Source organism: Leishmania braziliensis (assembly GCF_000002845.2).
Source record: "Leishmania braziliensis MHOM/BR/75/M2904 contig, possible fusion of chromosomes 20 and 34".
In the NCBI taxonomy this organism is placed as follows: domain Eukaryota; phylum Euglenozoa; class Kinetoplastea; order Trypanosomatida; family Trypanosomatidae; genus Leishmania; species Leishmania braziliensis.
This window is the reverse complement of record NC_017948.1, coordinates 342,938-370,723: the sequence shown is the minus strand read 5'-3', so window position 1 is coordinate 370,723 and position 27,786 is coordinate 342,938. Positions and strand designations below refer to the sequence as shown.

Here is a 27,786-nt window from a genome sequence, read left to right as displayed (position 1 = left end):
GGGAGGCGAGGGAGGAAGAGACCCCCTCCCAATACAGTGCATGGAAAAAGCACGCAAAACGTACTCGCGTGTGTGTGTGCGTGGGTTGGCATGTCTTTTCATTGAAGAGTCACTGCGCAGTCGCAGTGCGCACAGGCTTTCCACTGGTGACATTCCTCGTTGCGGCTGCTGACGGAGTGAGTAGGCAGCCAAAGCCGATGATATCCTCCAGCGTCGCGGCGGAGCGTCCAGCGACGCTGTCACGCAACGCGCCGGCCTTTCGAGCTCGGCACCACCACCTCCGGAAGACGCCGAAGCGCTCTTCTTGAGTCGTACGCACGCCACTGGGGAGCTCGCGGCCTAGATCTTCCGCTTCCCCATTATCACCCGTTGAGGGGTTGAGCACGGAGCGGCGTGTCAGGAATTGAAGAGGAATTTCGTGGCCGAGTAGCGCTGAGGTCGGCTCCTGCATGCCGTGGATGCTGGAGGGCGCAAGTGTCGACGCGGATGCCGCTGCGGTTCCGTAGTAAGCCTCTGCCGCGCCGTAGGGGAGCAGCAGTTCCACCGGGCGCAGATGTGCGTGGCTGCATGCCTGCCTGCGCAGGTCGAAGGCGCTCGGCGGCCACTCGTACCGAGCGGGTATGGTCAAAGGTGGAGGCGCCGGTGCGCCGACTACCCTGCCGGCTGCCTTGGAGCTGCCGCAGTCAAAGAGCGCTTGCTGGCGCGGAACTGCCGGTGAGACGCCACGAAGGGCTGGCGATGCCGACGTGGCTGACGACGATGAAGACGCCCAACTCACACCAGAGGCAGCAAAGAAAGACCGCCACGCAGAGTTCATGCCGCCGCCAGTACCACCGCTGCTACGGGTGCATTGAGTCGCACATGGGCTGGCCCCCTCGTGTTGGTGGCCAGCCGCACCTGGAGTCGTAGCCGCCTTTCTCTCGGGATCGCTGGCGGAAGAAGACTTCTTGCTGAACGACAACGACGATGGCGGACGTCCGCGCCGTGCCGATTGCGCAGCAGCTAAAGGAGACGCCAACACCTGCAGGGAAGTTGTGTAGTCCACGCGCGCGGTAGGGTGATCAATCGTGGCCAGCTCCTCCACAATGTCCGCGATGTAGTAAACGTGGTCCTCCAAGAACCAGCGCTCGTAGCGAGTGCTGTGCTGTTCATTGTGAGCCACATTGGAGAGGTGTCGTCCCAGGGCTGAGTCCCACTCACTCGAGGCGAGGCTGACGCAGTGCTGGAACTCGACCTCTACCAGATGCTCGGCACAGCGAGTTCTTGGGGTTGCTTCACGCATTACGTTACCGCCTCTGTATGCGGCTGGCACGGTCGCAGACGACGTTTCCATCGCCTCTCGCGACCGCTTACGCATGACCGCCTCCGACGACGTCTCAGCCTCAGCCGCATCGAGTGGCTGTGCTGCGCGGCTGCCTGCGCGCAGTGAAAGGAGTAACAGCTGTAGCTTGTTCAGCCAGTAACGTATATCTGTCGTCGTGCGGCGGGCCGCGTCGCACTGCACAGCAGTCACCAAACTGTGTCCCGGCAAGGACGATGAAGGCGCGAGCGCGCCGCTTCCATCATCAACCATATTCCAGGCACCGAAGATGTGGTGGCGGAGGTGCTTAGCAAGTCGAAGGAAAAGACGTGTGTCACGTACGATGAGTCGGGCCGCCATGCGCTCCAGCTCCTGCTGCGAGAGTGAAGACGATAGCGATACAGCACCGTCGCTGCCGCCCGGCGACGTGGCAGGTTCGTCGAGTCCCAGCAAGTCCAGTTCCACTGCCCCAACCGCCAGGAGTTGTGCGTACAGAGCAGCTGGGGGGAGCGGGTCGACCACGGTGAAGGGCGTCTGGGAGCCAAAGAAGTTCGCGACGAGAGTGGGGTTGAGCAGTATGTGTGTGCTGCGCGTAGTCACCAGGGAAGCAGCGGCTGGGGCGGCCGTGTTGGTGCCGCCGGCCCCGCCGCCTCCACTGGCAGCGGCAGTGGCGGAGACACCAGTGCCCGCCCCGTTTGTCCATGCGCCTGCAGCCGACGCTGCGCTACCGGCCGCTCCGCCCCCACCGGCAGAGGCGAAAAGCGAGAGGAACGAGGCCGCGGAAGTACCACTCACCGGCGACTTACTCGTGCTTTCGCCGCTGTCGCCCATCACAGAAGGGCTACCGTCGTTCTCGTGTGTGGCGGCCGTAGTTGTGATCGTCGTTGCCGTCAAAACGCCGCGGTTGCCTAGATCCACCTCCACCTGAAGCGCTTGCTGTGCTGCTTCCAGCGCAGCCATCGTCGAGTTCAGCCCCGCCGCATCACACAGCTGCCAGTACGTAGGCTGCAAGACGGACGTCGGCGAGGTCGACATTGGGTGTCGCTGTTGCAGTTGCTCGTCAAGGAGAGCGAGGAAAGGCTCGGTGTCGTAGCGCTGTGCAGCGGCTGGGTCGGAGGAGACCGTTACAACGATGGGCACCTTGCTCCGGTGTGCTAGGTCGCGGATGGCTGCATAAAATGGTTTGGCAGACTCATCGCCGAGGAGAATATCGGCGTCCTCGAAGAGAAGCAAGGTGCCCACGCTGGCGGGAGTCCCTAGGGCTGTTGTGGGGGGCGGTGGCGGCGACGAGGTCGTGGTGGTAGCGGAGGCAGACACCTCGCCCACCATATCTACACCCGAGACCTGTTTGGCTGCGTCCTTTCCCTTGGCACATTTGGCTGTCTTACTGCACGGCACTGCTGCGCGGCCGCTGCTCTTGGCGAAAAAGCTTGCGACCGCCTGGGCCGAGATACCGTTTGACTTCACTGCCTCGCGTCTCTTGAGCTCCGCTTTCCGTTCGGTGGCCTCTGTTTCAGCCCTGGCACGCTCCATCATGACGGCATGCTGCTGCTTCAACTTTGCAAGCTCTTCTTCTGCATTAAATCCACCTGTTGTGCCGGGCCGTAGACCACTCAGTCGGTGGCTGCGCGTGAGCTCCGCAAGCAGATGCTCCACTGTCTTCGAGCAGCGCCGCACCGATGCGTTCATCTCCACCACGCGGAAACCGAGCAGCTGCGCGGCCACGTACACGGCGGCGGTCTTGCCAGAGCCTGTCGGACCTGAGACGACGGCGATGTTGGTCAACTCGTCCTTTACCCCCGCCTCGACCTGGTCGCTTTCCGTTGACACCGTCGATGCAGTGCTGCTGCTGCGCGAGCTGGGCTGTGAGGATGAGGAGCACGACGACGCTGCACGCGATCGAGGTCGGAGATCACGGCAAGCGGCTGCACATCCGTAGCTGACGCGAGGTTGTGTGCCTTTCGCCACTCCTTTACCCTCCCTGGCGTTGTTGCTACTGGCAATCCCTCCAGCGCCGTCAGTGCTGCGCCGTCGCTTCTTGCCGCGCCCAACACCTTGTTCTTGGGTGCCACACGTCGTGGATGGATGTAGCATCGCTTCTAGCATGGCTGAGGCCCCGCTGTCTGACACCCTGCCGCCGAGGCCACCGTCTTCGTCGTCACGATGAAAGTAGCCCTTCCTCTTCGCTCGCCGCCGTTGCCGCGCCAACAGCAGCTCTCGCTGCTCCTGCTCCTTCTTGGCGAGCCGTGCGCTGCGCAGACGGTTGCCAAAGGCGTCCTCGTAGTAGGCACCGTTATTTGCAGAGCCTAGTGCGGTGCGCTGCGCCTCCTCGCGCATCTCCTTGAAGAAAGGCAACGCGGCGCAGACGCGGGAGACGGCGCCATCGACCCAACTCGTGTTTTTGTTGCTCGCGGCAGCAGCACCGGCGGTGTTGCCGGGACAGCTGTTTAGCCTAAGTTGCTCAGTGACTGCTTTGTGGCTGGAGAAGGCGTTAGCCGCAACGGCCAAGGGTGTGATGCCAGTTTTGACCGCGTGCTTCCACGCGTGGCAGTAGAGCTGATAGGCGTGCGATGCTAGCGCGAGTTGTGACGGCATCAGAGAGGAGGTGATGCCGTACGTGGCACCGACAGAAATGGCGGCCATATCGCGCACCCCTGTACTTCTACCAGTGGATTCGCTTACGGCCAAAAAGGAGACGGGGGTTTGCCCCACCACCTCCTCAGTGTCGTGGTTGCCATCGCCCTGGCTCTGCGCCGCCTTCACATGCCACTTCGCATCTTTAGTGGGCGAGGGGGTTGGCGTCGCCACTGCTGTCACTGTAGCCGCTCCAAAGAAGTTGAGAAAGGCGGAGCGCCTCTCTTGCTTCACCTGCACCTTTTGAAGCTCAACGGCGTGCTGTACCTGCTGACTGACGTGCTCCACTGTCGATCGTTTGGGCGCGGGAGCCTCCGCAATGGTGCAGCTGCTGGCTGCTGCGAAAGGTGCTGGGGTCGGACTTGCCACCACTGCCACTCTTCTGTCACCATCGCTGTCGTTGTCATCTTCGATACTGTTGCTGTTGCCGTGGAGACTGTTGAGCTTGACCGTATCCACTCTCGCACGCTTGCGACCGATTTTGCCCAGACTCTTGCTGCTACTGCTGCTGCCCCCACTCACGCCACCAGCGCCAACACTGCTACCACCACCGCTGGCGCCACCCATCCCGCCCGCTACGCCAAGATCGTTCCTCTTCCACGTACGCAGCCACTTCAGCAGTCGCACCGTCTCCACCGCGAAGGATGTAGTGCGCAGCAGCGGGGCGGGGTACTTGAGGTACAAGAGTGCGCCCTCTTCCCCAAACGCCAGCGCAGCAGCGGGGTCGGCGACTGCCACGTTGGGGGACTGTGCTGACTCCTCACTCGTGGTTGAGCTGCTCAGTTCTTTGCCGGCGGGGCCTGGCTGCGGCATGCCAGACCCCCCTGCGCTGGCTGCACACGTGACTCTCATGTCACCGCCACCGCTGCTGCGACGCCGTAAGCAGAGGAGCAACGCTGCGTAGCGGACCACATCTTCTGTGAGCACAGGCAGCTCGTACATGCGCCTGGCGTGAATGGCCTGGTCCTCTGCGTGTTGTGCAGCCCGTTGCTTCCGCTGAGCATCCTGGTGATGGCGAAGGAGTGCCTCGATGAAGGGGTTCAGCGGCTTGCGCAGCCTCTGCACCTGGTCCGGGGGCATGCCGTGGAGAGGGTGTTTGGAGGCAGCATCCATCTGTGGAGTTGAAGTAGCCTTCGACGAGGACGACAAGCATGCTTCGCCTGTGTCAATGCTGAGCGCAGAGCCGCCTCCAGTCTCGTCACCCACGCTGTACATTGCTTCGGCAGCCAAACGCGTCAAGGCGTCGGAGGTGCCATTGTCATCGGTGTTGCTTCGTTGCGCAGGCGCCGGTCCTGCTTCGCGATTCTTGCCTGCTTGTTGCGTGATCGTCTCCGTGCCTCTCTCTACTGCCGCCTCGGCACAATTCGCGAGCAGCGATAGGGATGACGCACCGTCTTGTGGTTGCTGTTGCTGGAGTGGGGTAGAGGACCTGAGCGGGTCAGCCCGACGGCGACCATCACGCCCACGCGAGGGTAGCAGCTCAGCGAGAAGCGCATCGCTCGAAGAGAACGTTGTACCTTGAAGAAGCGCGACGCCGCGTAAGAGCTGCTCCTGCTGCTTGTCTAGCTGTGCACGTCGCCACTGCCTGTGCACGTCCTCGCACTGGTAGGCGTGCTGCAGCGCTTCACGGAAGCGCATTTGCGCACCGTCTTTGCGTTGCTGATCCGCCGCCTGCGCCGAGCCGGATGGCGGCATTGACAACGTCTGCAAGTTGGTCGACGAAGCCCTTGTAGCGGTTGCGCCAAGCCACGAACTGTCTGCCATCACCCCTTGTCCGGGCGAGTGGCGTGCTGCCGTCACGCCACGAGGGGCTCGAAAAAGAGAGGTTTGTTGAGGGTTCAGCAGACACGTCTTCTGGGTACTTGTCTTCTTGTCGCCCCGTGAGAAGGACAAGTCCGTTCCTTCAACGTCGCTGTCGTATGTGGCAGCGCTGCTGCTGCTGCTGCTGCTGCTGCTGCACGAATTAGCCCTGGGGCGGTTGCGTGCGGTGTTATCATAGTATGTCGGTACAGCAGAGCTGTCTTCCAGAAATGCATTGCGGTAGCGTGGTGCCGTGCTGCGTTGGTGCGTGTCATACAGTAAAGTTGGTAGCGTTGTGGGGCTAGGGACATTGTCAAGGTGTGGCGTGACGGCACTATTGCTCATCGCACCGCATGCGCCATCCTCTTCTGAGTCGGTAGTACCGTCGAAGTGCTCAGAGTAGTGACGCATCGCTGCCTGTATGCCGTAGGTGAAGAAGTCTCTGAGCCCTGACACCTGCAGAATGGGTGCGGCGTGAAGAGCGCGCGGCCCCGCATCGTTGTCGATGTGGCGCAAATGCTGCTTCAACTCAGTTCCATCTATAGCTGCAAGGAGATCCGAGCTGACGGAGGCGCGAGTGGGCAACGGGCCGAGTGAGGAAAAGCAGCAGCTGGTGCGGTGCACAGTGAGATCTGGTTCACGCTGCTGATACGGCTGCAGCACTGGAAACCCTTCCTCGTCGGCTGCATCGCCCTTTTTGTCATCGAACAGTAGCTGTGACGACATCTTGAGCTCGAGGGTGTGAAAGCAGTGGGTGTTGGCGCTGCTGCTCTCCACTGAAGGATGCGATCGTGACAGCATGGTTCGCTTGCGGGGGTGCGGCAACTCCACCATGTCCTCCTCGTCAGATATACACGTCACACTCCGTTGCGCCGGTTCGCTTCGTTCACAGCCTTTGTGGTGGCCTCGGGAGCCACCTTGTTCCCTCCGTGCCGGTGGTGGCGATCCCAACGCGATAACCACAACGCCGTCTAACGCATCAGACGCTGCAGCTGCTGTCGTAGTTGGTGGTGTCAGCGCGGGCGTGAGGGGTAGCGTGCTAATTGGCCCGCCACTGATCTCCTCGACCACTATCTCAGCAGAGTGTTTGCTTCCATGATGCGACATCGAAAGATCAGAGCGGTCACCGCTGTTGCAACTGTCTACGCTTTCAGTGACGAAATCGACACCGTCATTCCTTATTGCATCCCTGCGTGCCGTGTCCCTCCTCTCGTCTTGGTCGTCGACGGTGGTTACTGCGTTCGGATGTGCCAAGAGGGCTGTTGCACAGTGACTGCGAGCGCGACCGCGGTCTCTAGCGTTGAACTGCCCCGGCGCTGCGTACTGTCTTTCTGAGATACGCTTCTCCCCACCCCGCTTCCGATCTCCCGAAGTCGCCGACAAGGACTGTGCTGGCGACGACGATGTGTACGCGGGAGAGTCTCGCACCTTCTTTGGACCAACGACCATGGAATGAGGGATTCGGGAGAGAGCTTATTTTCTATGGAATGAAAGGAGTGTCGCTACGCGTCGATCTATACGTGTGAGCTTTCCTTTGACCTACACCGGCACATGCATATCATGAAGATACCAAGAGGTGCCACCGCTTGTGGCAACTAAGAGGTGCACGTCGACGCCGTGACACCAGAAAAAAAAAAAAAGAGAGAGAACAACGAAGAGACGAGCGGTGAGGCGCGTACTTTCACCAACGCCGCCACAGGTGCAACAGCAGCAGGAGCTGCACGAGTCGCCGCACTGCACACGAAGCGCACACCCGTGTACAAAGAATACCAATGCAGAAGACAAGCAAGGACACCAATCCACAGACGCGTGTGCATGTGTGTGTGTTTTCTTCGTCCTCTCGCTAGCGTTTAGGTGTGTGCTGCAGCGCATGCGGCGCCACACGCGTGTCAGGCGATACATAGACAGAGACACAGACACATGCAACAACCGATAAGTTAGCACATGGGAGGCAGGAGAGAGCGGAGAGAGAATATGGGGAATGAGTAAGCGTGTCCGTACACACATGCATATATGAGAGGTAGCTTAGGGGTGTGTGTGCCCTGTGCTCTTGCCGTTGTCACCGCCGCGTGACACTGGGCTCGCAGACCTGAGCATCTGCCACTACTCTCCTGGAGAAAAAGGGGGACCAAAATGATGCCTTGGTAAGCAAAGAGGGACATCTGAAAACCAGAGTAGGGTGCGCGTGTGGGGGAGGAGGGGAAAGGGACGGAGTTGTTGCGTCGGCAGCGCAGGCGGCAGAACAGTCAGATATTTCTGAGAACGAGAAGGGATGACATTTTGCACCGCGGCGCAGTTTGGTTGTACACTTTGCTCCAGCTCCAACAGGTCCACCTAAACATACGCCCACACACGCAAACATGGAAAGACACCCCCCCCACCGCATCCATGAGAGACACTGCGCGCTTGTGCTCATTTCCCTTTCCATGTCTCGGTGATGGAGACACCGCACTTGGGGCACTCTTGCGAGTACCGCAACCACTCTTCGATGTGGTGTACGTGACCGCCATGTCCACAGGACCGAAGCCAGAAGAACATGCCCTCCACAATTTCTTCGCAGATCACGCACGTCATAGCGCCACGATCGTGGCAGCTCCGACACGCCGCATTGTTTGCTGTAGGGTTCCCGTCGCACTTGCCGCAGCCAACGGCGGTGCGCCTGTCAGGACGATGGACAAGGTCTAAGGCAGCACCTGCGAGGTGTGACTCTTCCCCATCATCGGCGTTTTCCTCCTCGCGCTCAGCGTCTGGAGAACTGTTGGCGGCGTCGTCGAGGCTGCGACGATCGTGATGGAAGCGGAAACGCGTGACGCGTCGGTTGTGCGGCCCACACAGCAGCGGACGAGAGGCAGAGGCAGCGACACACTGGGAGCTTGGCACCAACAACGCCGCCGCCGGACCTGCTGCCGTACTCGGGTGAGACCTTCCAGTTCCACTGGCACCACCGTTACTACCGTTCAGCTTTAACTCTCGGCTAAGGAGTGCCTTCTCGAGAGGAGCCATTTCATGGAGTGCATTCGTGTCCGATCCTGCAGGCTCATTGGTGATGTGGTCCGAGGACAAACTGATGTCTGAGCCGGCGGGCGATGTCAGCGTCCCATCAGCCAACCTCGCCCCAGAGCCATCACAGTCCGCAGCTCCTGAGAGGCTCGAGGACGTTGGTGACTCCACCGACGGCGTTGTTTCGACAGACGACGAGTCGTCACCGTCTCTGTAGTAGTACTCTTCTGATCCACATCGAATCGCGGCCGTAGCGTCTTCGTGTTCGCCGCGACTCTTGCGCCATGAGCGTCGCGCGCCGGCACCCCTCGCATTCGTGGCGCCGTTGACGCCCCCGTCGCTGTCGCTTTCGTCCCCTTTGCTGCTGCTGCTGCTGCTGTGGTGGCCACGGCGCACGATCAGATCGTACAACCGCACCGCGGCAGGGATGGTGTCCTGCTGGGTTCGGCTCCACAGCTCCGTCTTGGAGCAGGTGCCGCAGTACACGTATGTCATCTGCTTCTCGTACGCGATGTCGGCAGCGCGCGGCAGCACCGGGTTCGTCGGCTCACGAAAGATCTCCGGCATCACGAGGAGGAGCTCGTTGAGTGGGACGTATAGCTGGCGTGCGTACAAGTCTGCGGTGTAGGTCTCCAGCCACTGAAGTGCGCGTATCTTCCACTCCTCTGGTGCGCAGTAGTACGGTGTGGTGCACAAATCCGAAGCCTTGCGAGAGTACAGTCGCACACCGCGCAGTCCCTCCAAGTCCACGTACGCATTGCACGCCCCCAGCATTGTACCGCTTGTGGTTGTCCCATCGCCGACGCCAGCGCAGTTTTCACTTGAGTTGATGTCAGGCCACTGCGGTGCCTGCAGCATGGAAGACGTGACGTGTCCTCGGTAGCTGGCGGTCGCAGCACTATTGCCGATCATGACAAGCGTCGTTGGTGTGTCATTTGGGCGCGATGAGCTGTTGTTCTCGCTACGCGGGGGAAGACTGTGCGTCGAGTCTGAGGTGCGCAAAAACCCGCCGCTGGCAAGGCTGCCAGCCATATCCAATCCGTCTATCAACCCTTGTCCGCCACTGCCGTCTGCCAGTATCGCTGTGGAGGGAGGTCGAGCCAGAAGTGAGCTGACATTGCGGGCGCGGTCTCCCGGCTCAGCGCCGCCTCCGGTCCCAGAGAAAAGGGCACCTGTGCTGGGGGATTGGCGCAGATTTGGATGAGGCTGTTGATGGAGATGATGTGGGGTCAGGTCAGGGGAGAGCGGCATCAGCGGGCATTGAAGGAAAAAGAGGCAGAGTTGACGGAGCTCATTCACCTTCTCCAGCGACGGCATCTTGCTGTCTGTGGCGTATCCGTCTTCTTCACTTGCTGTGGCGTCGCTACTCAACCGGAAGCCGATTCGAGCCCTCCCCGCGCCATCGTCGCGGTCGTCGTCGTCCGTCGATGCAGTTCGTAGCGGTGGGGCCGTTGTAGAGAGAGGGGTATCGACGGCGATCCTTGAGGCGCCAACATCACCTCTGCCGTCGCCTTTCTCTGCTTTTACTGCCATCCCTTGAGAGGGCGCAACAACGTGCAGGCGGTGACTAGACCCTGCGTGGCTGTGAGGGCTGCACTCCTGCGATGATACGCCACGGTGTCTGTCTCGTTCCCCAGTGCTACCGTCACGGTTCACACCACTGCCAACGTGGTGTACACTGGCGCGGGCTTCAAGGGCCATGGCATACGTCGCCTCCGCGACCTCGCTGTGCAGGCGCCACCAAAGACAAAAGAGGATGTAAAGCACAAGGCTGTACTGCACGTCGCCCATGAGCGCCGCGTATTCCAGCTGCTGTGTTGTGATGGATATGATGAAGGAGACGTGGTGCGAGCGCCACGCATGAGCTGCCGCGCGCCACCACTGCGCGCGTGGATCGCAGGCGACTGCGTTGGACAACTCTGCAGAGAGTGCGGTGGCCTGGTGACTCACCTCACCACCTTCTACGCCGTTTCGTGTCGTTGCCGCGTCGTCAGAGGATTGCACGACACTGCCAGAGACCCTAACCCCACTGTTGCCTCCACCCTGCGGCCGACGCCCATCGGCGTGAGCTCCGCTGTCCGCAGAGGTGGCACCACCGGTCTCCCGACGCTGACGCAGCATTCGCTCGCAGATGCGCGCATTCTTCTCCATCATGGCCGCGACCTTGTCATCGACATCCTCGTGACTCGGCACCGGTACCCCGTTTCCCCAGTCAACCATGCGAGTCGGATCAGCAGTCAACGCACCAAGACGTCTGTGAGGGGTGCCGCATGTGCCGCCTTTCCCCTGGTGACGCCGCTCTCGGCCAGCTGCGACACCAGTGGAGGTGCCACCAGGCTGTGGACGGTGCGGCTCTCTGGCCATCGTCTGCTGCGATCTCCAGGAGCGTGGAGGAGCGTTCCAGATGCTGTCGTTGGGTTCTTCTGGTTCACGCGAGGAAACCTGCGAGCGGGCAGGGCCACAAGCATGCGCTGTAGTCATAGAGTCCTTTCTGTGCGGCGCCGTTGCTAACGCATCTGCCACCGCTTTGGCATCCGATCGCTTGTGTCGCAAAGCCTTCATGGCCAGCGCCAGCTCGTAGCCCATGTCCCACTCGAGTGCAAAGCGCACGAAGGCCAGCTGCTCTGCTTGCATCTCCGAGTATGACCATCCACACACTGCATCACTCAGCACGAAGCTCTCCACTGCCGCGGTCACAACTCTCTGCGACTCTAGATAGGCATGCGCTGACATGAGCAGGGAGGTTGCGTTCGCCAAGCGCTTGGGTGCGACGGCGCCGCCAGCCGCGCGACTTCCAAGTGAGTCCGGCACGGGAAGCGGCAACAGAAGTGGTGACGTGGGTGAGTCGTCGAGGCTGGAAGGTGCCGTTGAGGGAGACGCGGCGCTAGCTAACAGTGTTGACCTCTTAGGGATACTAGAAGAGAAGGGCGACAGTCGCCAACCTTCACTGCCATCGCACGGCCAGCGAGCCTTGCAGCTGCCGCTGTGCACTTGCACACACTCATTTAGCAGCGGAAAGAGTTGCATGAATACAACGTCGCTGCTGCCTCCGATAATGTCAAGGTCACCGAGCACCGAGGTAGGGGCACCGGCAGAGGAGCTCGCCTGCGGGAGTGAGGAGGGGCTGAGTCCGCCACGACCGCCCCCGACGCGTTGCTGGGGTGGTGAAAATGCGGAATTCACGGCAGCGGTGGTGCTCGCCGAGGCGCCAGGGTACGCAGGAAAGCAGTGTACCGCTGACGCACGTATGTGGAAGGCTGTAGCTGTCGGGGCAAGCTGGTGTGGACTTCCACAGCTGCTATCGCTGTTGTCGACGTGTATGACGCTGATCGGCGATGTGGCGGTGGACGGGGCGAGACCGAGACCAGATGAGCAATTAGTAGCACCACCATAGCCGACTGCACAAGGTGGCAGCTGGCGCAGGCGCGACGGAGGCAAGGCGGCAGCGGCGACGTCGTCCGACGATGGAACAACACTCAGGTTAGAAGTCACGTCAAGGACGTTGGCCAAGGCCTCAGGGCCGTCGTCGTCAGAGATGGTGACGACAGCTGCATCTTCCATCTGTGAAAGGCCTGGGGGGCAGAGGACGGACTGCCCACGGGATTCGTTGGACCGGTTGTGATTCAATCGGTCTCGCCACGAAAACCCCAACAGTCGTCCGATCCACGCGGCTGCGGAGGAGGTGCGAGAGTTGCTACGGTCATTGTCGTCAATCACCGCCGCCGCTTCTTCTTCCGCATTCGCCACCTCAGGGCATGGAGAGGTGACGCGGCGGCTCACCTCAGCATCTTTCATGAGTTGATCCGCGATCTTTCCCTCGGTGGCGTGGCGCCTCGGTTCTCGGGCGTGCTGCGAGAGCACCATTTCTACCTCGCTCACGTCATCTAGGCTCGATAGTGGGTGTTGAGGAAATCCGAGGGCGTCGGCCACGGTGCCTCCGCCACCGCCACCGCCGGCCTCGCGAGATCCAGCACGCCCCGCGCTCATGCTCTCCCCTAAGTTCGGCACTACAGGCGCGTGCCGCGCGCCTACCAACGAGGGAGAGGCGACCGATGGGTGTCGCCGCGTCAGCATTCTGGACTGCGGGCTCGGCGGTGTCGAGTCAGAGCCGTGAGGCGACGTGGCTCGAGCGAGGGGGACGCCAGACTGCATGAAGGGCGAATGTGGGCGGCGTGACCACTGCTCCTGCAGGGTTGCGAGGCCACTCGCCTTGCCAGGTCCAGTGGAAGGACCGGGGCCTGGGAGCTGGTACCGCCTCTTCGTCCACTGCTGGCGCAGCACAGCTTCCTTCGACGCCTGGATGGCAAGACGGCGAACAAGTTGGCCGCACTCGCGTCGGATCATCTGATGGTAGTATCGCTGCAGGGCCACATTTGTGTTGCGAATGGTGTAGGACCGACCAAAGAGGTCAGACACGATGGAGGTGGTCGGCAGCACGGTAAATGTGCTGAACAGATCCGCGTACGGGTCGCGCGCATACGCCGGTAGCATGGTCAGACACGCCTCTACCTCCACAATACGCCTCGTATACAGCTCGCCGAGTTCATCTCTCGCGTTGAGATCGAGCTGATGACGTTGCCGCTGAAGCTGCTGCTGTTGCTGCGGCGTCGCTGTCTGCAGCTGCACCCGTTCAGCGCTGGTCATGAACGAGTCTTCCAGGAGGTTGTTCAGAAGGCTGGTGCAGACTACATCGCCACTCTTGAAGATGGTCACCAATGTCAGCTCGTTGAGCCACACAAAGTCGTTCGACTCACTGCTTTTCGCGTCGCCTTGCGGAGAGAGGTGCTTAACAGCGCACACAGGAAAGAAGCCGTTGGTGGCGTCCCAGATGGAGAGGTCCGTGTCAGTCGTCATCGCCGCCGAGGCGAACCACAACTGTGAGTGTAGAAGATCGACCCAAGTGAAGGGGCCAGAGGCGGACGGGATCGTCAAGTTGGGCGAGTTGCGCGCCACGAAGAGTTCCTGGGCAGAGGGCCTGAAGGACAGGTAATGATGTTGCTTCGGCTCCGTGAGTTTGCCCATGGATGAGGGTCGCCATTGCATTCGGCTGATACATGCGTAGTTGTCGATAGGGAGCAGATGCGACTGCTTGACGAGATACGGAGACGTGCTGGTAGGAATCATGTTAGGGATGAAGCTTGCGTCAGGACTTTCAGTGACGGTACCAGCAGGTGGTACCGGCGACGGGGCGGTAAGTGGTCCTCTTTCGGGGCCTGAGGAGGCAGCTGGTGCCGCTGGCGCTGCTGCCTGGGGAACCTTTGACAACCACCCGACCTCACCCGTTGCGCTGTCAGCGATGGTCGGAGCGGCAGTCCCGCTGTCGGACATCACCTGCAGGAATTCGATGCGTGTGTCAGACTTTGTCTTCTCGCGGCGGAAGCACACGGCGAGGAGGTCAGAGAAGAGGGGGTGGAAGGCGGCCGACAGGCCTGGGCCGCTGATGTCGAAGGACCGCTTTGCTTCCACCTGACGACGATCGTAGAGAAGCACTTGCCCGGTGTTACCGCACTCCGTGACCACGATTATGATATAGGGATTCGACGGTGAGAAGGCGATGTCGCGAACGACACTGCGCGTGTTGTGTGCCGGCGGTCGTAGCACCAGTTGGGGTGCGTAGACACGGGAGCCGTCGGTTGGCACTTGCCACATCTCAAAGTGTGTTGCTGGTGAGGTGAGAGCGATGGTGTAGGGGTGGTGCGGATCCCAGACGATCTTCTCCACTCGCATATACGTAATATCGATGTTCAGTTCAATTAGCTCCTTCGCCAGCGGTCCCTTTGGATTACGCAGCACGTAGGGCAGGTTTCGGGCCGGAAACCCTGTCGTGGAGAGGCCAGCACTGGTCGGCGTGGAAAGGCTGATCTCGTGTGGCGTGCTGCCGTGCGAGACGGAGACGGCACTGAAGGAAGGTGGGCTGGCCAGTGATGCGGAAGCAGGTGTGTAGAGCCCCGAGCCACCGCTCAGGCTGGTCGTTGAGACTGCCGGAGTGACCCCGCCCGAGATGCAGTCGAGGCTCGCCACGACTGCCATCGCCGTCGAGCCACCGCCAGCAGCCAAGGTGGAGGCGAGAGTTTTGCCCTTGTACTGCGAGCGCGTCCACTGCTGCGGGAGGTACGTGCCGTCTGCTTTGAACTGGATGGCGTCGAGGAAGATGGTCACCGTTCGCGCCGGCTGAATGAAGGCCAGAGAGGCCTCCTCAGTGCTGGGGTACCACACGACGCTCTCCACCTTGTTGAGACCGCCAAAGGCTCCGGTGTTGCGCATCAGGAACGGCGCAGACCGTGGCGCTGGCAGCGGCGACACAGGGAGGTCGGGCGGAGCCGCGGAGCCGAGGGAGGCATGAGGACGCTCGCCGTCTGGTGACCCGACTGCATTCGCGCTTGGCTGTTGCTGTTGCTGTTGCTGTCGCTGTCGACGCAGTCGCATCGCGTCCGCCACGTCGTGGCCCACTATTGCGATCACCTCTACCACATGAATCTGGCGGGTGCTGCCAATCGCCAGCGCGCGAAAGCTTGGATGGTAGTCGATGCAGTTCAGCCCCTCGCTGAGGCGCAGGTGGTTCGACAGTCCCGAGACGGACATGGCGCTTGTGAGCGTACTAGGAAGGCCGGCAGATGAAGCACCACCGCCGTCTCCTGATCCACCTGTCACGGCGGCCGCTGAGGAAAGGGTGGGGGACGAGATTGTGCCATCGAAGGAGCTTCGATGCAGTGGCGGCGGGGTTCCGGTAGGGCCCTGCTGCTGCTGCTGCTGAAGTGAAAGGGGGAGGGTTTGGGCAGCCGCCCCGACCCCAAAGGGCTGGCGCAGACGTGTGTTCGGGCTGCCGCCAAACGGGGATGCGATCGATTTGCGAAGGCCACTTCCCATTGATGGCACTACCATATTGTCCGGTGCGCCAGAGACGCTGCCACCCGCACCGCCTCCTCGGGCAGTACCTGCTGATTGAGTGGCCACATTTGCCTGGGGAGTGGCGGGCGGGAGGAAGGGAGCAAAACAGGGGTTCTTGACAGTGGCAACGGATGGTGAGGTGATGCCCATGGGATGACCGTAGCTGCCGGATGGGAGTAGGTAAGGAGAAGGACCGGAAGCAGCCCCCGCGCCGCTGCTGCCACCCCGCTCCTGTGTAAGTGGTGCCTGCGCGGGATTCGATGCAACCGCGAAGGAGGTGCCATCTTTTACTGTCACTGGCAGCATCGTGGGGTCTGCGGCGGTGCCTCCTACAGCTGTACGCGACTGCGTATCGGCGGGGGACCGTTGCACATATTTGCGCAGCGAGGAAGGCATTCGTCGCTGTGCGTGATGCGTGCGAATGCGTCTCCCTGTGGGCGGCACTACTGGATAACGGAAGAGAAGAAGCACGCCTTCTTTCAATAGCGAAGAGGCCACGAAAACTGAATAAAAAAGCCGATGTGGCTCACGCCAGATGGGTATCGAGGAGGAGTGGCGATCGTGGGGGTGAGGTGAGGGGCTCTAGTGAGAGTGGGCGTTGACGGAGTACAAGTGAAGAAGCAGACAGATCGATGGAAAGCGACGGAGAGTGGGGAGCGGTCAAAGATGCGTGCTCAGTGGCTCAGTGCAACGTATCTCACCGCTCAGATTTACTGTAGGAATGCACGAAGAATGCTAGGACATCGTTGAAGTCCAGCTCATACATCTTGTCTGGTGCTTTGGTATTTACAGAGGCAACAAGCACCTTAATAGGAAAGGCGTAGGGGGGGGGGCCACGTTCCACAAACCACGCGCATCTCTGCAGCGGTGCAGCACAGCTCTTCCAACGTTTCTCCCTTTTTCTTCTTGTAGTTAAATCCAACAAAGGCGGTGGATGGGTGAGTGGGCAATGCGGGAGCGAGGGCAGTGGTCGAGAGCGACACTCTAGACAACACAGACAACAACACCACCACCTCACGTCTCCAGCCCATAATGGCATCAAACCAAAAGAGAAGGGGAAGCAAACGATACGTATGCCACTAAAGTGGCTGGTAGGACTGCGAAGAGAAGAGAGGGTGTGGAGGAGGGAGAGGGAGGGATCAAGAGGAAGAGAGAGAGAGAGAACGAGCAACACGTACACAGATGCCCATGTGCACCGTCAATCACCTAAACTGCCTCCTCCCTCTGGCCTCCCTTTGTGTCCTCAATACGCTTTTTGCCGCTTGCCGCAGCGTGCCTTCATGACGGCACGTTTTTTCGACTTTTTGAGTCGCCACGTCTTCACAGTTGACTTGGGCCGAGGCCGCATGACCACAGACGCGTGGACTTTCATTGCGCGGTGAGGTCGGACGGCCGGGAGCTTCTTTCCACTTCTTGAAGCTCTCGGCTTGTGTGAGGTGGTGCTTCGGCTGGATGCGGCTGCCGCTGCAGCGCGTATCCGCGCTGCAGCAGTACGTCGCATGGGCTGACGACCGGACTGTCGCTGCGGTGTCTGATGTGTCTTGCGCCTCGACCTCTGTGTGGAGGCGGGCATCTTTGGTGAGCGACTACGTTCTCTAGGAATGGAAAAGGCTCGCTGTGCTGCCGGCGTCTGTGGCCGGTGTGGGGGTTTCGGCTTTCGCCACCGCTTGAGCGTCTTGACCCGCGCTCTTTCTGACTTGGCCGAGGCCTTGTGGCGTCGTGGGGGTCTGGGCGTCACGGGCGCAAGCTTGGGTGAGCGTGGAGGGAGGGAGGGAAGATGCTGCTGCTGTGTTCCATAACGCCTGGGCCTCGATGGTGCTTGCACTGTCGGTCGACGGGGTTTTGTGACTACTGCGGGTGCTGTTTTAGCTTTTCTCTCGGCCAACTCTTGTGCAAGCGCCGCTGCCAAGGCCTTTGCATCGTTTTTCAGCTCAGCCACTCGCGCCTTCTCCGCCATCTCTTCTGCCTTTTCCTCCGGTGTGAGCATCAACGGCTCCGACGAGCTAAGGAAGTCAAGGGGATTCATGAAGCGACTGCGCACTGGCATCGCATCCGTGATGACGTACGAAGGCGAGAAGCAAGGCTGGGATGTTGTCGTCGCCTTTCTAGACGCGCCGTTAGCCGTCGCCGCAACGACTCTGAAAGGCTCTGAAGACGACGCTAACAACGGCGCCGGCGACGCACGAGTACAGAGCTTGTGCTGCGTCTTCGCGAGTCGGCCAATATTTCGCACTAGTCTGGAGCCTCTACGCCCAGTCGGTTTAGTTTTGTAGCGAACCCTTGCCGCACTAACCTTGCGACGGGACGCAGCAGCAGCGTTAGCGGCAGCGGTGGTGCCTAGGGAAAAACCGCACCGTCGGTTGGGGGCTAAGCAAGCAGAGAAGATGGCGAACATTACTAGCACGATCGACCTCAGTGCCTATGCATGTAAGGGCAACGCAGCCCCACACAGGGAACAGTGAGTAACAGACGCAACGATGAGAGCCTCCGCACAAATCAGCCATGCACTAGCAGAAAAGGGGAAGATGCACAGAGGGTTTGTTGGTGTGTTTTCATTACGTGTCGACGCAGTTCGCCAGGCCGTGAGGATCCGGTTCGTGGGATGCCGGTGATGGTGAGGAAGTGCGGGCGTGTGGGGGTACAAAGACAATATCGGCGGAAGAAATGGAACAAACAGGGTCTGAGCGGGTAACTCTATCAATAGGCGAGGGCAGAGACTATGGCGATACTGTTGAGGAGAGTGTCTTTGCTGTGGCTATAGAGGAGGCGGAGGATCGTGGGGTGCGTGAATATAGGAAGGTGTGGGGGAGGAGGGGGAGGGCCAGAGAGGCTCAGTTCTATGAGCAAGAAAGAGGGAGATACACACGCTCAAAAAGAGAGTGGGACACGATCTATGATCTTATGGAATCGACGAGAGGGGGCGAAGACCAGAGAGAGAAAGTACGGAAGGGGAGGGGCGGTAGTGACGCCGCGTCGCTGTTATTCTGTGAGACCTCTCCGTCTCTCCGTATATATATATGTGTGTGTGTGTATGACCTCTATATATATATGTGTGTGTGTGTTGGCGTGGGAAAAGCAGCGCCAAATTCCTTTAATTTTTTTCTATCTTTTTTTTTTTTGATTGTTATGGGAGAGGGGCCCGCCAGCCTGCGTTGGTGTCGAGGAAATGAGGTGGCCAGATCGATGGTGGAGCAATACCGACCCCCCCCCCCCCCAGAGAGAAAGTAAGGAGGAAAGGGATGAAAAGAAAGAGACAGTGAGTAATGAGGCGACCACAGCGCCGGATCTCTCCAGCGTATTGCTGCTGCTCCCTTTTCCTTCCCTTTGCCTAGAGAGAGAGCGCACGTGTGCTCCTGGGGGCTTCTGCTTATATATGTATTCGCGTGTCGCACCCCTTTCTCTCGGGCTTCTCTTGCCGATCAGCTGTGCAGTTGAGCAAGTCAAAACACACAGTAGAGAAAGAAAAGCCGATTAGTATATATTCACACTGTGTCCATTCTCTCTGCAGTACAGCACATGACGTCAAACACCACTCGACTCCCCCACAGCCCTCTCACAGACCCCATCGTGGCGTGCGAAGCAGCGCTGGACACGCACGTTGCAGCAGTGCGCCGGCTCAGTCATCGGTGTACGGCCTCTTGTCCCAAGCTCTGCCCGCCCCTCGCTCCGCAGGCCGCCTCACAGCCGCTCTTATTCTGCTGGTCGCCACCGCCAGGCGTGGCTCGGCATTGGCAGGGGGTAGGGGGGCTGCCTGGCTTCGCCACACAGAGAGTGTGGGGCACTGGGCCCTGAGAGGCCACGCGCTGAGTGGTGTCCCGGCCCCGCCGTCATCAGGGGTTGTGTAAAGCGAGTGAAACAATAGCGAGGAGCGCTAAGAACGAAAGCGAAAACCCCAGGCATACGTATACGCGAAGCTGCAAAGACGCATACAGCCACCTACACATCAGTGGGCTCAATGCTAGGGCGGTGAGGCAAGAAGGAGAGCGAAATGGGAGGACAAAAAATGAAAGGAAGAGAACACCGAGAGGAGCGGAAGAGGATGAAACAGACAGGCAAAGGGAAAGAAAAACGATAACATAATGAAAGGCCCAAAGAGAAGCGACGGTGAGTTTCACAAATATACACACACCCACACACGAGAAAAAGCTCAGCCATGGATATATGAATGACGAGAGAGAAGGAGAGACGAGGCGCTCACTCGTTTACCGCCAGTGAGGGTAAGCAACGGACAACCGTGAGCCCTTTCCCCTTCTCTCTCTTTCGTTCTCTCCATGTTTGATGTACATACACATTTAATTATTCACACAAGAGCTTCTTTCAACGAGGACGCGAAAGGAAGGTGGGTGGGCGGTGCTGGAGACAGTCATTCAAGTGGGCCTAAAACAACTTGTACTAGACATGCGCGCGTGTGCACACGACGGTTGGAGGCCACCTATATATGTTCAGAAGAAAGAGAGGCGGCCCATGCGCTGTCGCCAAGTGTGTAGGTGTGTGTCCTACACTGGTGAGGCAAACGACAAAGAGACAGAGCGAAATCGAGCAGAAGAACAACAGATGAAGGAGAGAGGAGAAAAACGAATGCGGCTGCTGCCATCAACCGTAGCAAAAAAAAGGGAAAAAATAGTACTGAAATGAGGAGCGCACGCGCACCCATATGTCGACCATACCTCCCCAAAAGCGATCGAGGGAGAACATGCACACGCCGAATGAGAGGGCACGATGGCTAGTGAACAGCAGTGAAAAGGAAAGGAGGGGGGGGGGGAGAGAAAGCGTTTCCCCAGCGACATCGATATCAAACCACAGCTGAGAGGCGTCCACGTACACATGCGCCAAGACAGACGCCGGTGTTAAAGTGCACAAGAGAGGTGTACTTCATCAATGGCACCAGCGAGCAAAAACAAATACCAGAAAGACATAGCCGAAAGGGAGGGAGGGGCCAACGATAAGGAGAAGCGAGCGTAACAGTGAAGCGATAAAGCAGTGAACGAATAGGGAAGACACAAACAGCTACACGCGCGCGCACCCCCCCCCCCCCCCCCACACACACACACGGAGGGAAAAAAGGTCAGATAAAGCCCACATAGCAGAGACCCTGTTCACGTCAGCGGGGGGAAGAGGGAGGAGGACGCTACAGCAGTGTGTCTGGATACGTGTGGGACACATACCCATCCCCAGACACACGCGTGCGGGGAAGAAAGTGGGCGTGGCATTGAGGATGCGCGTATATCTAAGAGGGAAAAGACGGCCTCTCTTCATGTTTGCAATGCTGGTGACCAGCATACCAGAGCAAGCACAGAACAGAGGAGGAATACATATACATGAAAGGGGTCAATTGCTGAATGCATATGCAGACAACAAAAAGAACCGACACGCTCATTGGGCACACTGCTGAAACTACTCCTGCTTCGCCGCAGTTGCTTATATTTCCTCTGCGCGCGTGTGTCTTCTGCAAACCACCCATCTTTCCGGAGAAGGAATAGCAATTCTCATGGCTCCCGCAGTGGGCGCTCAAGAGCGAAAAGAGGGTTGAAGAACGAAGAAGGGTGGATACGAAGGCAAGGGATGAAGCAAGAGAGGAAAGGCGCAGAAGAGATAGCACACACACACACCCAAGGAAAGGAGAAGATATAAAGTTACGACATACATGTGCCCTAATTCACATCTTTACACGTAGGCATCTGCGACTTGTGCTGTAGCCACCGATTTGTTCTCTGTTCTGCTCCTCTTACCCATCCGCATACACCCCTTCAGTTGAGCGAAAAAAAAAATAAGAAGGAAGAAGAGTGCGCACACATAAAGGCAGATACGCAGCAACAGCATTTTTCAGGTAGGAGGAAGATACATCCTCAACACCAAGAGCCCAGTACCATCACCAGCGCCCTCCACAATAACACAGCGGCAAAAAAACACCTGCCTCTTCAAGGGAGCCACCGGCAGCATAAACAGGAGTGAGCGACTGCGAAGCGAAAGAGTCACGTCAACACGGCATCCAGAAACACAGAGAGGTGAGGTAAAAGTAGTGGACACACCTCAGCTTTGTTTATTCTGGGGATAGAGGTGGAGAGGGCTGGCCAAGAGGGAGAGAGGGGCAGTAAGGGGACAAGAGAGTGTGTACTAGATCCTTGCGTGTGTGCGTGTGTGGGGAGGGGCGCACCAGTTCTCCTTGTCCCTTTCTGACTCACCCCTCTCCCACTCTGCATGTTTGTCTGTCCGTGTCTTGTGTGACTTCATGTCACCTTACTGCATACCTTCATTTTACAACCCCTACCGAGCCTCTTTCCTCGGCTCTCTTTCTCTTCTCCCCTCTTGCAGCCTCACCCCTCCCCTCCTCTCTTCCGCTCCGTGTCGAAGACGACGACAACCATACACGCACCCATCCTAAGTTGCACACACAGCGAAAAAAAGAAAAGGAAGTAAAGGGGAGTAGGCGCATTGCGAGAGAAGAAGGTGGGAAGGTGGAGGGGGGTGGGGAGAGGGGAAAGATACACAGGGGGAGACACACACACACACACACTGGCACATACCGTCTCTCATCATCATCTATAGCAAGATCGACGACTGCATCGCGTAGCACGCACGTGTGTGTGTGTGTGTGTATGTGTACACGTAGTCGCAACATCAAGCAATTAACAAAGAAACAGAAAAGGGAAAGAAAACGAAAAGAGCATCAGTCGGCGTAGCTGAACGGAGGCAGTGGGGGCTGAGGGGAGTGAGCGATGGGAAGATGGTGATGGCGAGAAAGGAGAGGGGAGGCGGCGAGACGCACCGAGGCTGATTGAAACGTGTTGGTCATCATAAAAAGGCGGATGAGCCAAGAGAAGTGATGAGATGCCTATGCGCGTCATGTAGGCCAGTCAGGTGAAGGGGGAATACTGCGAAGGAAGAAGGAGAGGGGCGGGCCGGGGGATGGGCCAGCTGACTCAGTAAGGGCGCTCCGAGAGAGAGAGAGAGCGGCAACACTGAAAAAGCCCATCAGCCGCTTCTCCCTCCTTATCTCCTTTCAAGCATCCACACCCCGTGCCACGCATGCGGAGGCTCTGTCTTCGGTCCTGTGCCGTGCGCCCCTCGGCCTCTCTGGTTCCACCATGACTCGGTATGCATTACCCACGTCGCTGCCCTCTTTCCTGCCCTTTCTTCGTACCATGGCTTCTAGTAGTATAGGTACCCTATTTCCTCCAACACGTCGGCGTCACCTGACAACCACCGCCTCGCGCCAATATGGCTGGATACATCAGCCTTGCCTGCGGTACTAGAGGGGATGAGTGGCGACACGGGTGGACTTCCTACCATCGAGTACTTGTGCACGGCGTGATTGCCAGCCGGCAACTTCGGCTGCGACGAATTTATGGCGTAGTGATTATTCGAGTCAGGGAGGTCTGACTCGCTGTAACCGTAGTAATTGAACGGGTCTCCCGGCCATACGCCGCCGTCGTCATCGCCGTTGATGGCCGACTGCAGGTTGCTGTGGCTGGAAGGGGTGCTGCTGGCGTGACTCGCAGCCACAGACATGGCTGGCGGCAACCTGTCCTTTGTGAGCGAGTCAGGGGCGCTGCTGCCCATTCGAGGAGACACCGAGGCGCAGTGCTTCAGTGAGTTCCCAGAGGCGCTCACAGCAATTGCCTTGCTTACACCGTTCGCAGGTGGCTGCTCGGCTGCGGAGCTGGCCGTGGTAAGCGGCGTCTCTGTGCCGGATGGTGTTGCAAGGCCTTCCACTGTAGCAGTGCTAATGCTAGTACCGTTTACCAAAGGTGGGGAGCGTGCCGTTACAGGGGCCGTTGCCCCGCGTGCAGCCGATGAAGTTGTTGCGGTCGCGGTGGCGACAGTCGGTTTTACAGGTGTGAGGTTGGTCAGCAGTACAGTGCTGGGTTTCTTTGGGGCACCAGGAGTGACAGATGACTCAGGTGCCGATCCTGCACTCTTGTTTGGCGGCATTTCTGATGCGGCCGCCTCACTGACCGTCGTACCCCGCGCATTCTTCGCAGTGCCAGGTTTGTTCAATGCGCCGTTCTTGGGCCGCTGCGGCTGTGGTCGATGGTGTGCGGGTGCTGCGCTCGCAGTGGCAGGGCCCAGCAGCGGTGCTGGCACTCGGTGAGGATGGCTGCCGTTTGAGTCGATGATCGGCACAGCGGCGTCAGATGGCGTCGCAGAGGAGACCGCTGCTGCTGCTCCGACGCGCTTCAGGTCAGCTGGTATCTTGCTAGTGGCGGTGGGCAAAGGCGGTGTGGCGACTGCGGGGGCCCGCGCTGCGGGGCGCACGGATGCGCGACCGCCCAGAGAAGGCGAGGCGGTTGGCCTGTGAAGAGAGGATGGGGAGAGTTGCGCTGCAGGCTTAAGGCCCGCCACGGCAGCAGCAGCGGCCGCCACCCACACCGCACCGCCAGCGTTGGTAGGGAGTGTCTGGTCGGTTGCGAAGTGTGGGGCCACGATAGGGGTTTTCTCCGATGAAGGCTGGCGAGACTCTACGGATGACTGACTTGTGACGACAGTTGCAGCCGCCTTGGCCTTGTCGATGTTTGGAGGCGTCACACCTTGATTGCCATGCGACTTCAGTGCTTGCACAGGCCCCAGGGAGTTGGTCGGCACACTGGACCCGTGCTGCGTGCTGCTAATGAGAGGGAGCGGCGGCGCTGGGCGGGGATTGGTTTCTGCCAGCGTGGTGGGTGCGACAGTGGCGGTGGAGCCTTTTGGCGCCGCGGTCGTAGTCGCTGCGTTAGTATTGACGTGCGCAGAGGCTTCCTTCGCTGCCGTGGCCAACACGACTCTTGTGACCGGCGACGCCACTTTTTCGCTCTTCCTGTTCTTCGTGGCCGAAGCGGTGCGCTGACGATCCGAGGGCACAGGAAGGGTGCTCTCGCCCTTGCACTTGAGACTTACCGCCGTGCTGCTGTCAGAGTCCTTTGACACGCGCTTCGTCACACAGCGCTTAGCGAGCGCATCACTGCCCTTGAGGTGCTCTCGTTCTGTGCCTGAGCGCACTTTGGGTAATGACGTTTCCGCAGTCTTCAAGACAGCTTTGGTGGCGCCAGTGCCACTTCTGGTTCCAGGCACCACCAAAGGGTGTGGCACTGGCTTGTGCACACCCACCACTTGTCTGGGTCGCGTTGGTGACTTTTCCTCTTTTCTGGCGGACGCCGGTGGAGTACTCTTCGTGGGTGTTCGCGTTGTGGCTGTCCTAGGCTGTATGCTCGTGCGACGAGAGAGCGTCCCTCCAGTGGTGCCTACAGGTGGCGTCTGGTTTGCTTGCTTGAGGACGGTGTCTGCCACTGTGAGAGTGCCAATCTCGTAGCCTTGCTTATCCAAGTCGTCCAAGTCTGTTGCCATGGTGGCTGAGTTGCTGGGTGTGGAAACGGCATTAGCCGACAGGGCGTGTGCCATACAGCGGGCTAGACTGAAGGAGCCCAAGACATTGTAGCGGACGCCCGCATCCGGCATGGTTGCTTGCTGTGGATGACCCAGTGTGCTGACTAACAGCCCATCACCTGGCACGCTCGATGCCGACGCTTCCGGGTACAGAAATCGGCCACCAACGCCTGGGCCAAGGAGGCCGCCAATGCTGTGGCGACCTGCCGAGTGATTTTCTGAAGAGGTGATGAAGTTTCGCGCGTGCGCTCCCAGTGCGTCGTGGAAAGCGCTGTACTCCAAGGTGCTTTGACCACCAATGCCGCTCTGCGAGTTCCGCCGCATCGTGCTGTACTCAGCTTCGTCGTCAGTGTCGCTGCCACCGCTGTAGCTGCTATCGCTGTCGCCGTCGTCGTCGTCGTCACTGTCAGAGCCGGGCGAGGAGCTACTGCAACTGCCACCGCTGCCGCTGCCACTACTGTACTCATCGGAGTTGTCTCCACCGTTCTCCTTGCCATCATTTCCGTTCACGTCATTGGGTCTTCTCATGTAAAAGTAATTATTGTGGGGGCGATAGCGGCGGCGCGTAGGCTTCGGTGCCGCCTGCGACAGCTTTGGTGATCCTTGATGCTCCACGATCCCGCAGTGATGAGAGTTTATCGACTTAGGTGTCCCCTTCCCCTGCTCCTGCTGTGCACCTCCGGCGGAGGATTCGTTCTCAGACTGACGTTTGTGCATGGTTGGTTGCATCCCTTTCACACCGCCAGGCTTGTCTTTGCTGCGTGGCTGCACGCTTTGGAGCTGTTTCCTGGCCGCCTTCTCACGCTCCTTTCCCTCGGCATTGTCTACCGCCTGTCGGCAGAGTTTGCCCTCAATAGTGCCGGTGTCGCCCAAGAGGTCCCCTTCAGGGCGGCCAGTGGCCTCGGGCAAGCTGCTCTCCGATGTCGCTCTCGACCCAGCGCCATTTGCGGAGTGACTGTTGCCTTTACCCTTGGAGGCAGGGTCGTGATTGACCCTGCAGAGGTGCCGCTGCAGCTGCTGCTGTCGCTGGGGCGGCACTCCATTCGTTCTTGACCGCGGGGATGCTTGCGCCTGTGCTGGTTGTTGCTGCTGCTGAGCATACGGCGGACGTGGATTCGCCATGCCCAAGAAGGGAACACCTGCGCCCTTCTGCTGCCATCCGCCGGCCGCTGCTGCGGGGCCGCTAACCAAGACCGGGGCCGGGGCGAACCCTGGGACTTCGTCCAACCCTTTGGGATTCTCGAAGGTGCCCACGAAGCCCGGAGCTGCTGCTTCCGCTTCCTTGTCCATCTTCGTCGCCGCCTTCGACCCTATTTGCTTCAGCTCCTCCGGCACGTTTGCATGCTCGTCCTCGACGTCAAGGTCGATGCCGCGCGGGCTGTCGACAAAGCGGATTTGCGACACCACATGTGACCACCAGCTCTTCTTGCATGGTGTTCGGCCAGGGCGCGACTCCGCCCACTCTGGTCTCTGCGGGGAAGTGAGGTTCACATTGTTGCCAGGGCCAAGCTGCTGCCGCTGCTGGTATTGACGCACGCCATCTCCTCCATGGCCAAAGTAGCGGTACTGCTGCGAGATAAAGTTGGGGTTGTGCATGCTAGGGTTCACGCCAGAGTACATCTGATGCGCACCTGGATTCCACATGCCTTGGGTCTGCTGCTGTTGATAGTACAGACACTGCTGCAGCTGCTGATGCATTGCCATCATCTTCGCGTCTGGGTGGGCCCCACCGCATTGGTTCTGGCGATACGGGTGCATGCCTTGCTGCTGCTGTTGCCGCCACGTAGACCCATCACCTCTTCTGTCGTTGTACATCTCTTTTCCTACAAACAGTGGCACTGTGATTGACAAATAGCGGATTTCCCTGCCGGCTTATCGCGCCTGGGAATTCCCGTCTGCTGCAGCTTGCAGTGGCAGAGGCTGGCTCGCGCACACTCCCACACTCGGAGATACGGATGTGCGGATGGCTGGGTGATCGAGCAAGGGGGTGGCAGCAGCAAGTCTTACTCTCTTCACACGCCGCACGCGCACGTGTGTGTGTGTGCACCAAGGCGAATGAAGCGCTTCTCCGACTTCCCTTTCTCCGAGTCTGTGGGTAGGCGCAGAGGAAGGGCCGCACAATCTGACGTTGGCCTTTCTCAAGTCCAAAGGAAGCAAGAGAGAACGAGCAAGAAAAGAGAAGAAAACACAACGACAGCAGGCAAACGAGAAATGTGGAGAGATCACTAAGATGCACCACACAGCAGAAGCACGACGAGCTTTACTTTGCAAAGTGAAGAAAAAACAACAACAGAAAAGCAACAACGTCAGTCCATCATTATTGTGTGTGTGCGCGGGCGCATGGAGTCGATTGGGCAGTTTATGCGTGCATGTGAGCGAGAGAGAAAGAGAGGAGGGGGGATAGGGCAGAAAGGGAGGTGGAACAAGTGCACATGACAGAGATACAAAGCAGTAAGAGCGAGACCCGCAGAGAACGGGTGCGAGAGGCACAGTTCAACGACGGGAGGGGAGGGGGAGGGGCAGGAGGAAAGATCCCGTCATGGCCATCTTTTAATCTTCCCTTCTTCACCTGCGTTTGTCCCTCATTTAGGCACGCAAGAACTAACCCTCACTCCCTACCGTTGTTGCTAGGGGGCTCGTGGTGCTGATCTACACAAAGAGGTAACGGTGGGGGGGCATTCACTTTTAACACGTCCATTCTCTCTGCAGTACAGCACATGACGTCAAACACCACTCGACTCCCCCACAGCCCTCTCACAGACCCCATCGCGGCGTGCGAAGCAGCGCTGGACACGCACGTTGCA

At 59.3% G+C, this 27,786-nt stretch overlaps 4 protein-coding genes across 4 annotated transcripts; all 4 read right to left on the bottom strand.

The window, feature by feature from the left end:
* Positions 1-109: 109 nt before the first annotated feature.
* LBRM_20_5250 (conserved hypothetical protein) lies at positions 110-7,183 on the bottom strand (the record flags this gene model as incomplete). Its single annotated transcript, XM_003723026.1, has 1 exon — positions 110-7,183. One exon carries the CDS (start codon positions 7,181-7,183, stop codon positions 110-112), a length of 7,074 nt encoding a protein of 2,357 aa, XP_003723074.1.
* Positions 7,184-8,146: 963 nt separating this feature from the next.
* On the bottom strand, positions 8,147-16,018 carry LBRM_20_5240 (conserved hypothetical protein; the record flags this gene model as incomplete). Its single annotated transcript, XM_003723025.1, has 1 exon — positions 8,147-16,018. The coding sequence occupies one exon, from the start codon at positions 16,016-16,018 to the stop codon at positions 8,147-8,149; it is 7,872 nt and encodes a 2,623-aa protein (XP_003723073.1).
* An 847-nt stretch (positions 16,019-16,865) lies between these two features.
* Positions 16,866-17,669, bottom strand: LBRM_20_5230 (hypothetical protein, unknown function; the record flags this gene model as incomplete). The annotated part of the gene is made up of 1 exon (XM_003723024.1): positions 16,866-17,669. One exon carries the CDS (start codon positions 17,667-17,669, stop codon positions 16,866-16,868), a length of 804 nt encoding a protein of 267 aa, XP_003723072.1.
* A 5,102-nt stretch (positions 17,670-22,771) lies between these two features.
* LBRM_20_5220 (hypothetical protein, unknown function) lies at positions 22,772-26,740 on the bottom strand (the record flags this gene model as incomplete). The annotated part of the gene is made up of 1 exon (XM_003723023.1): positions 22,772-26,740. One exon carries the CDS (start codon positions 26,738-26,740, stop codon positions 22,772-22,774), a length of 3,969 nt encoding a protein of 1,322 aa, XP_003723071.1.
* Positions 26,741-27,786: the final 1,046 nt, after the last annotated feature.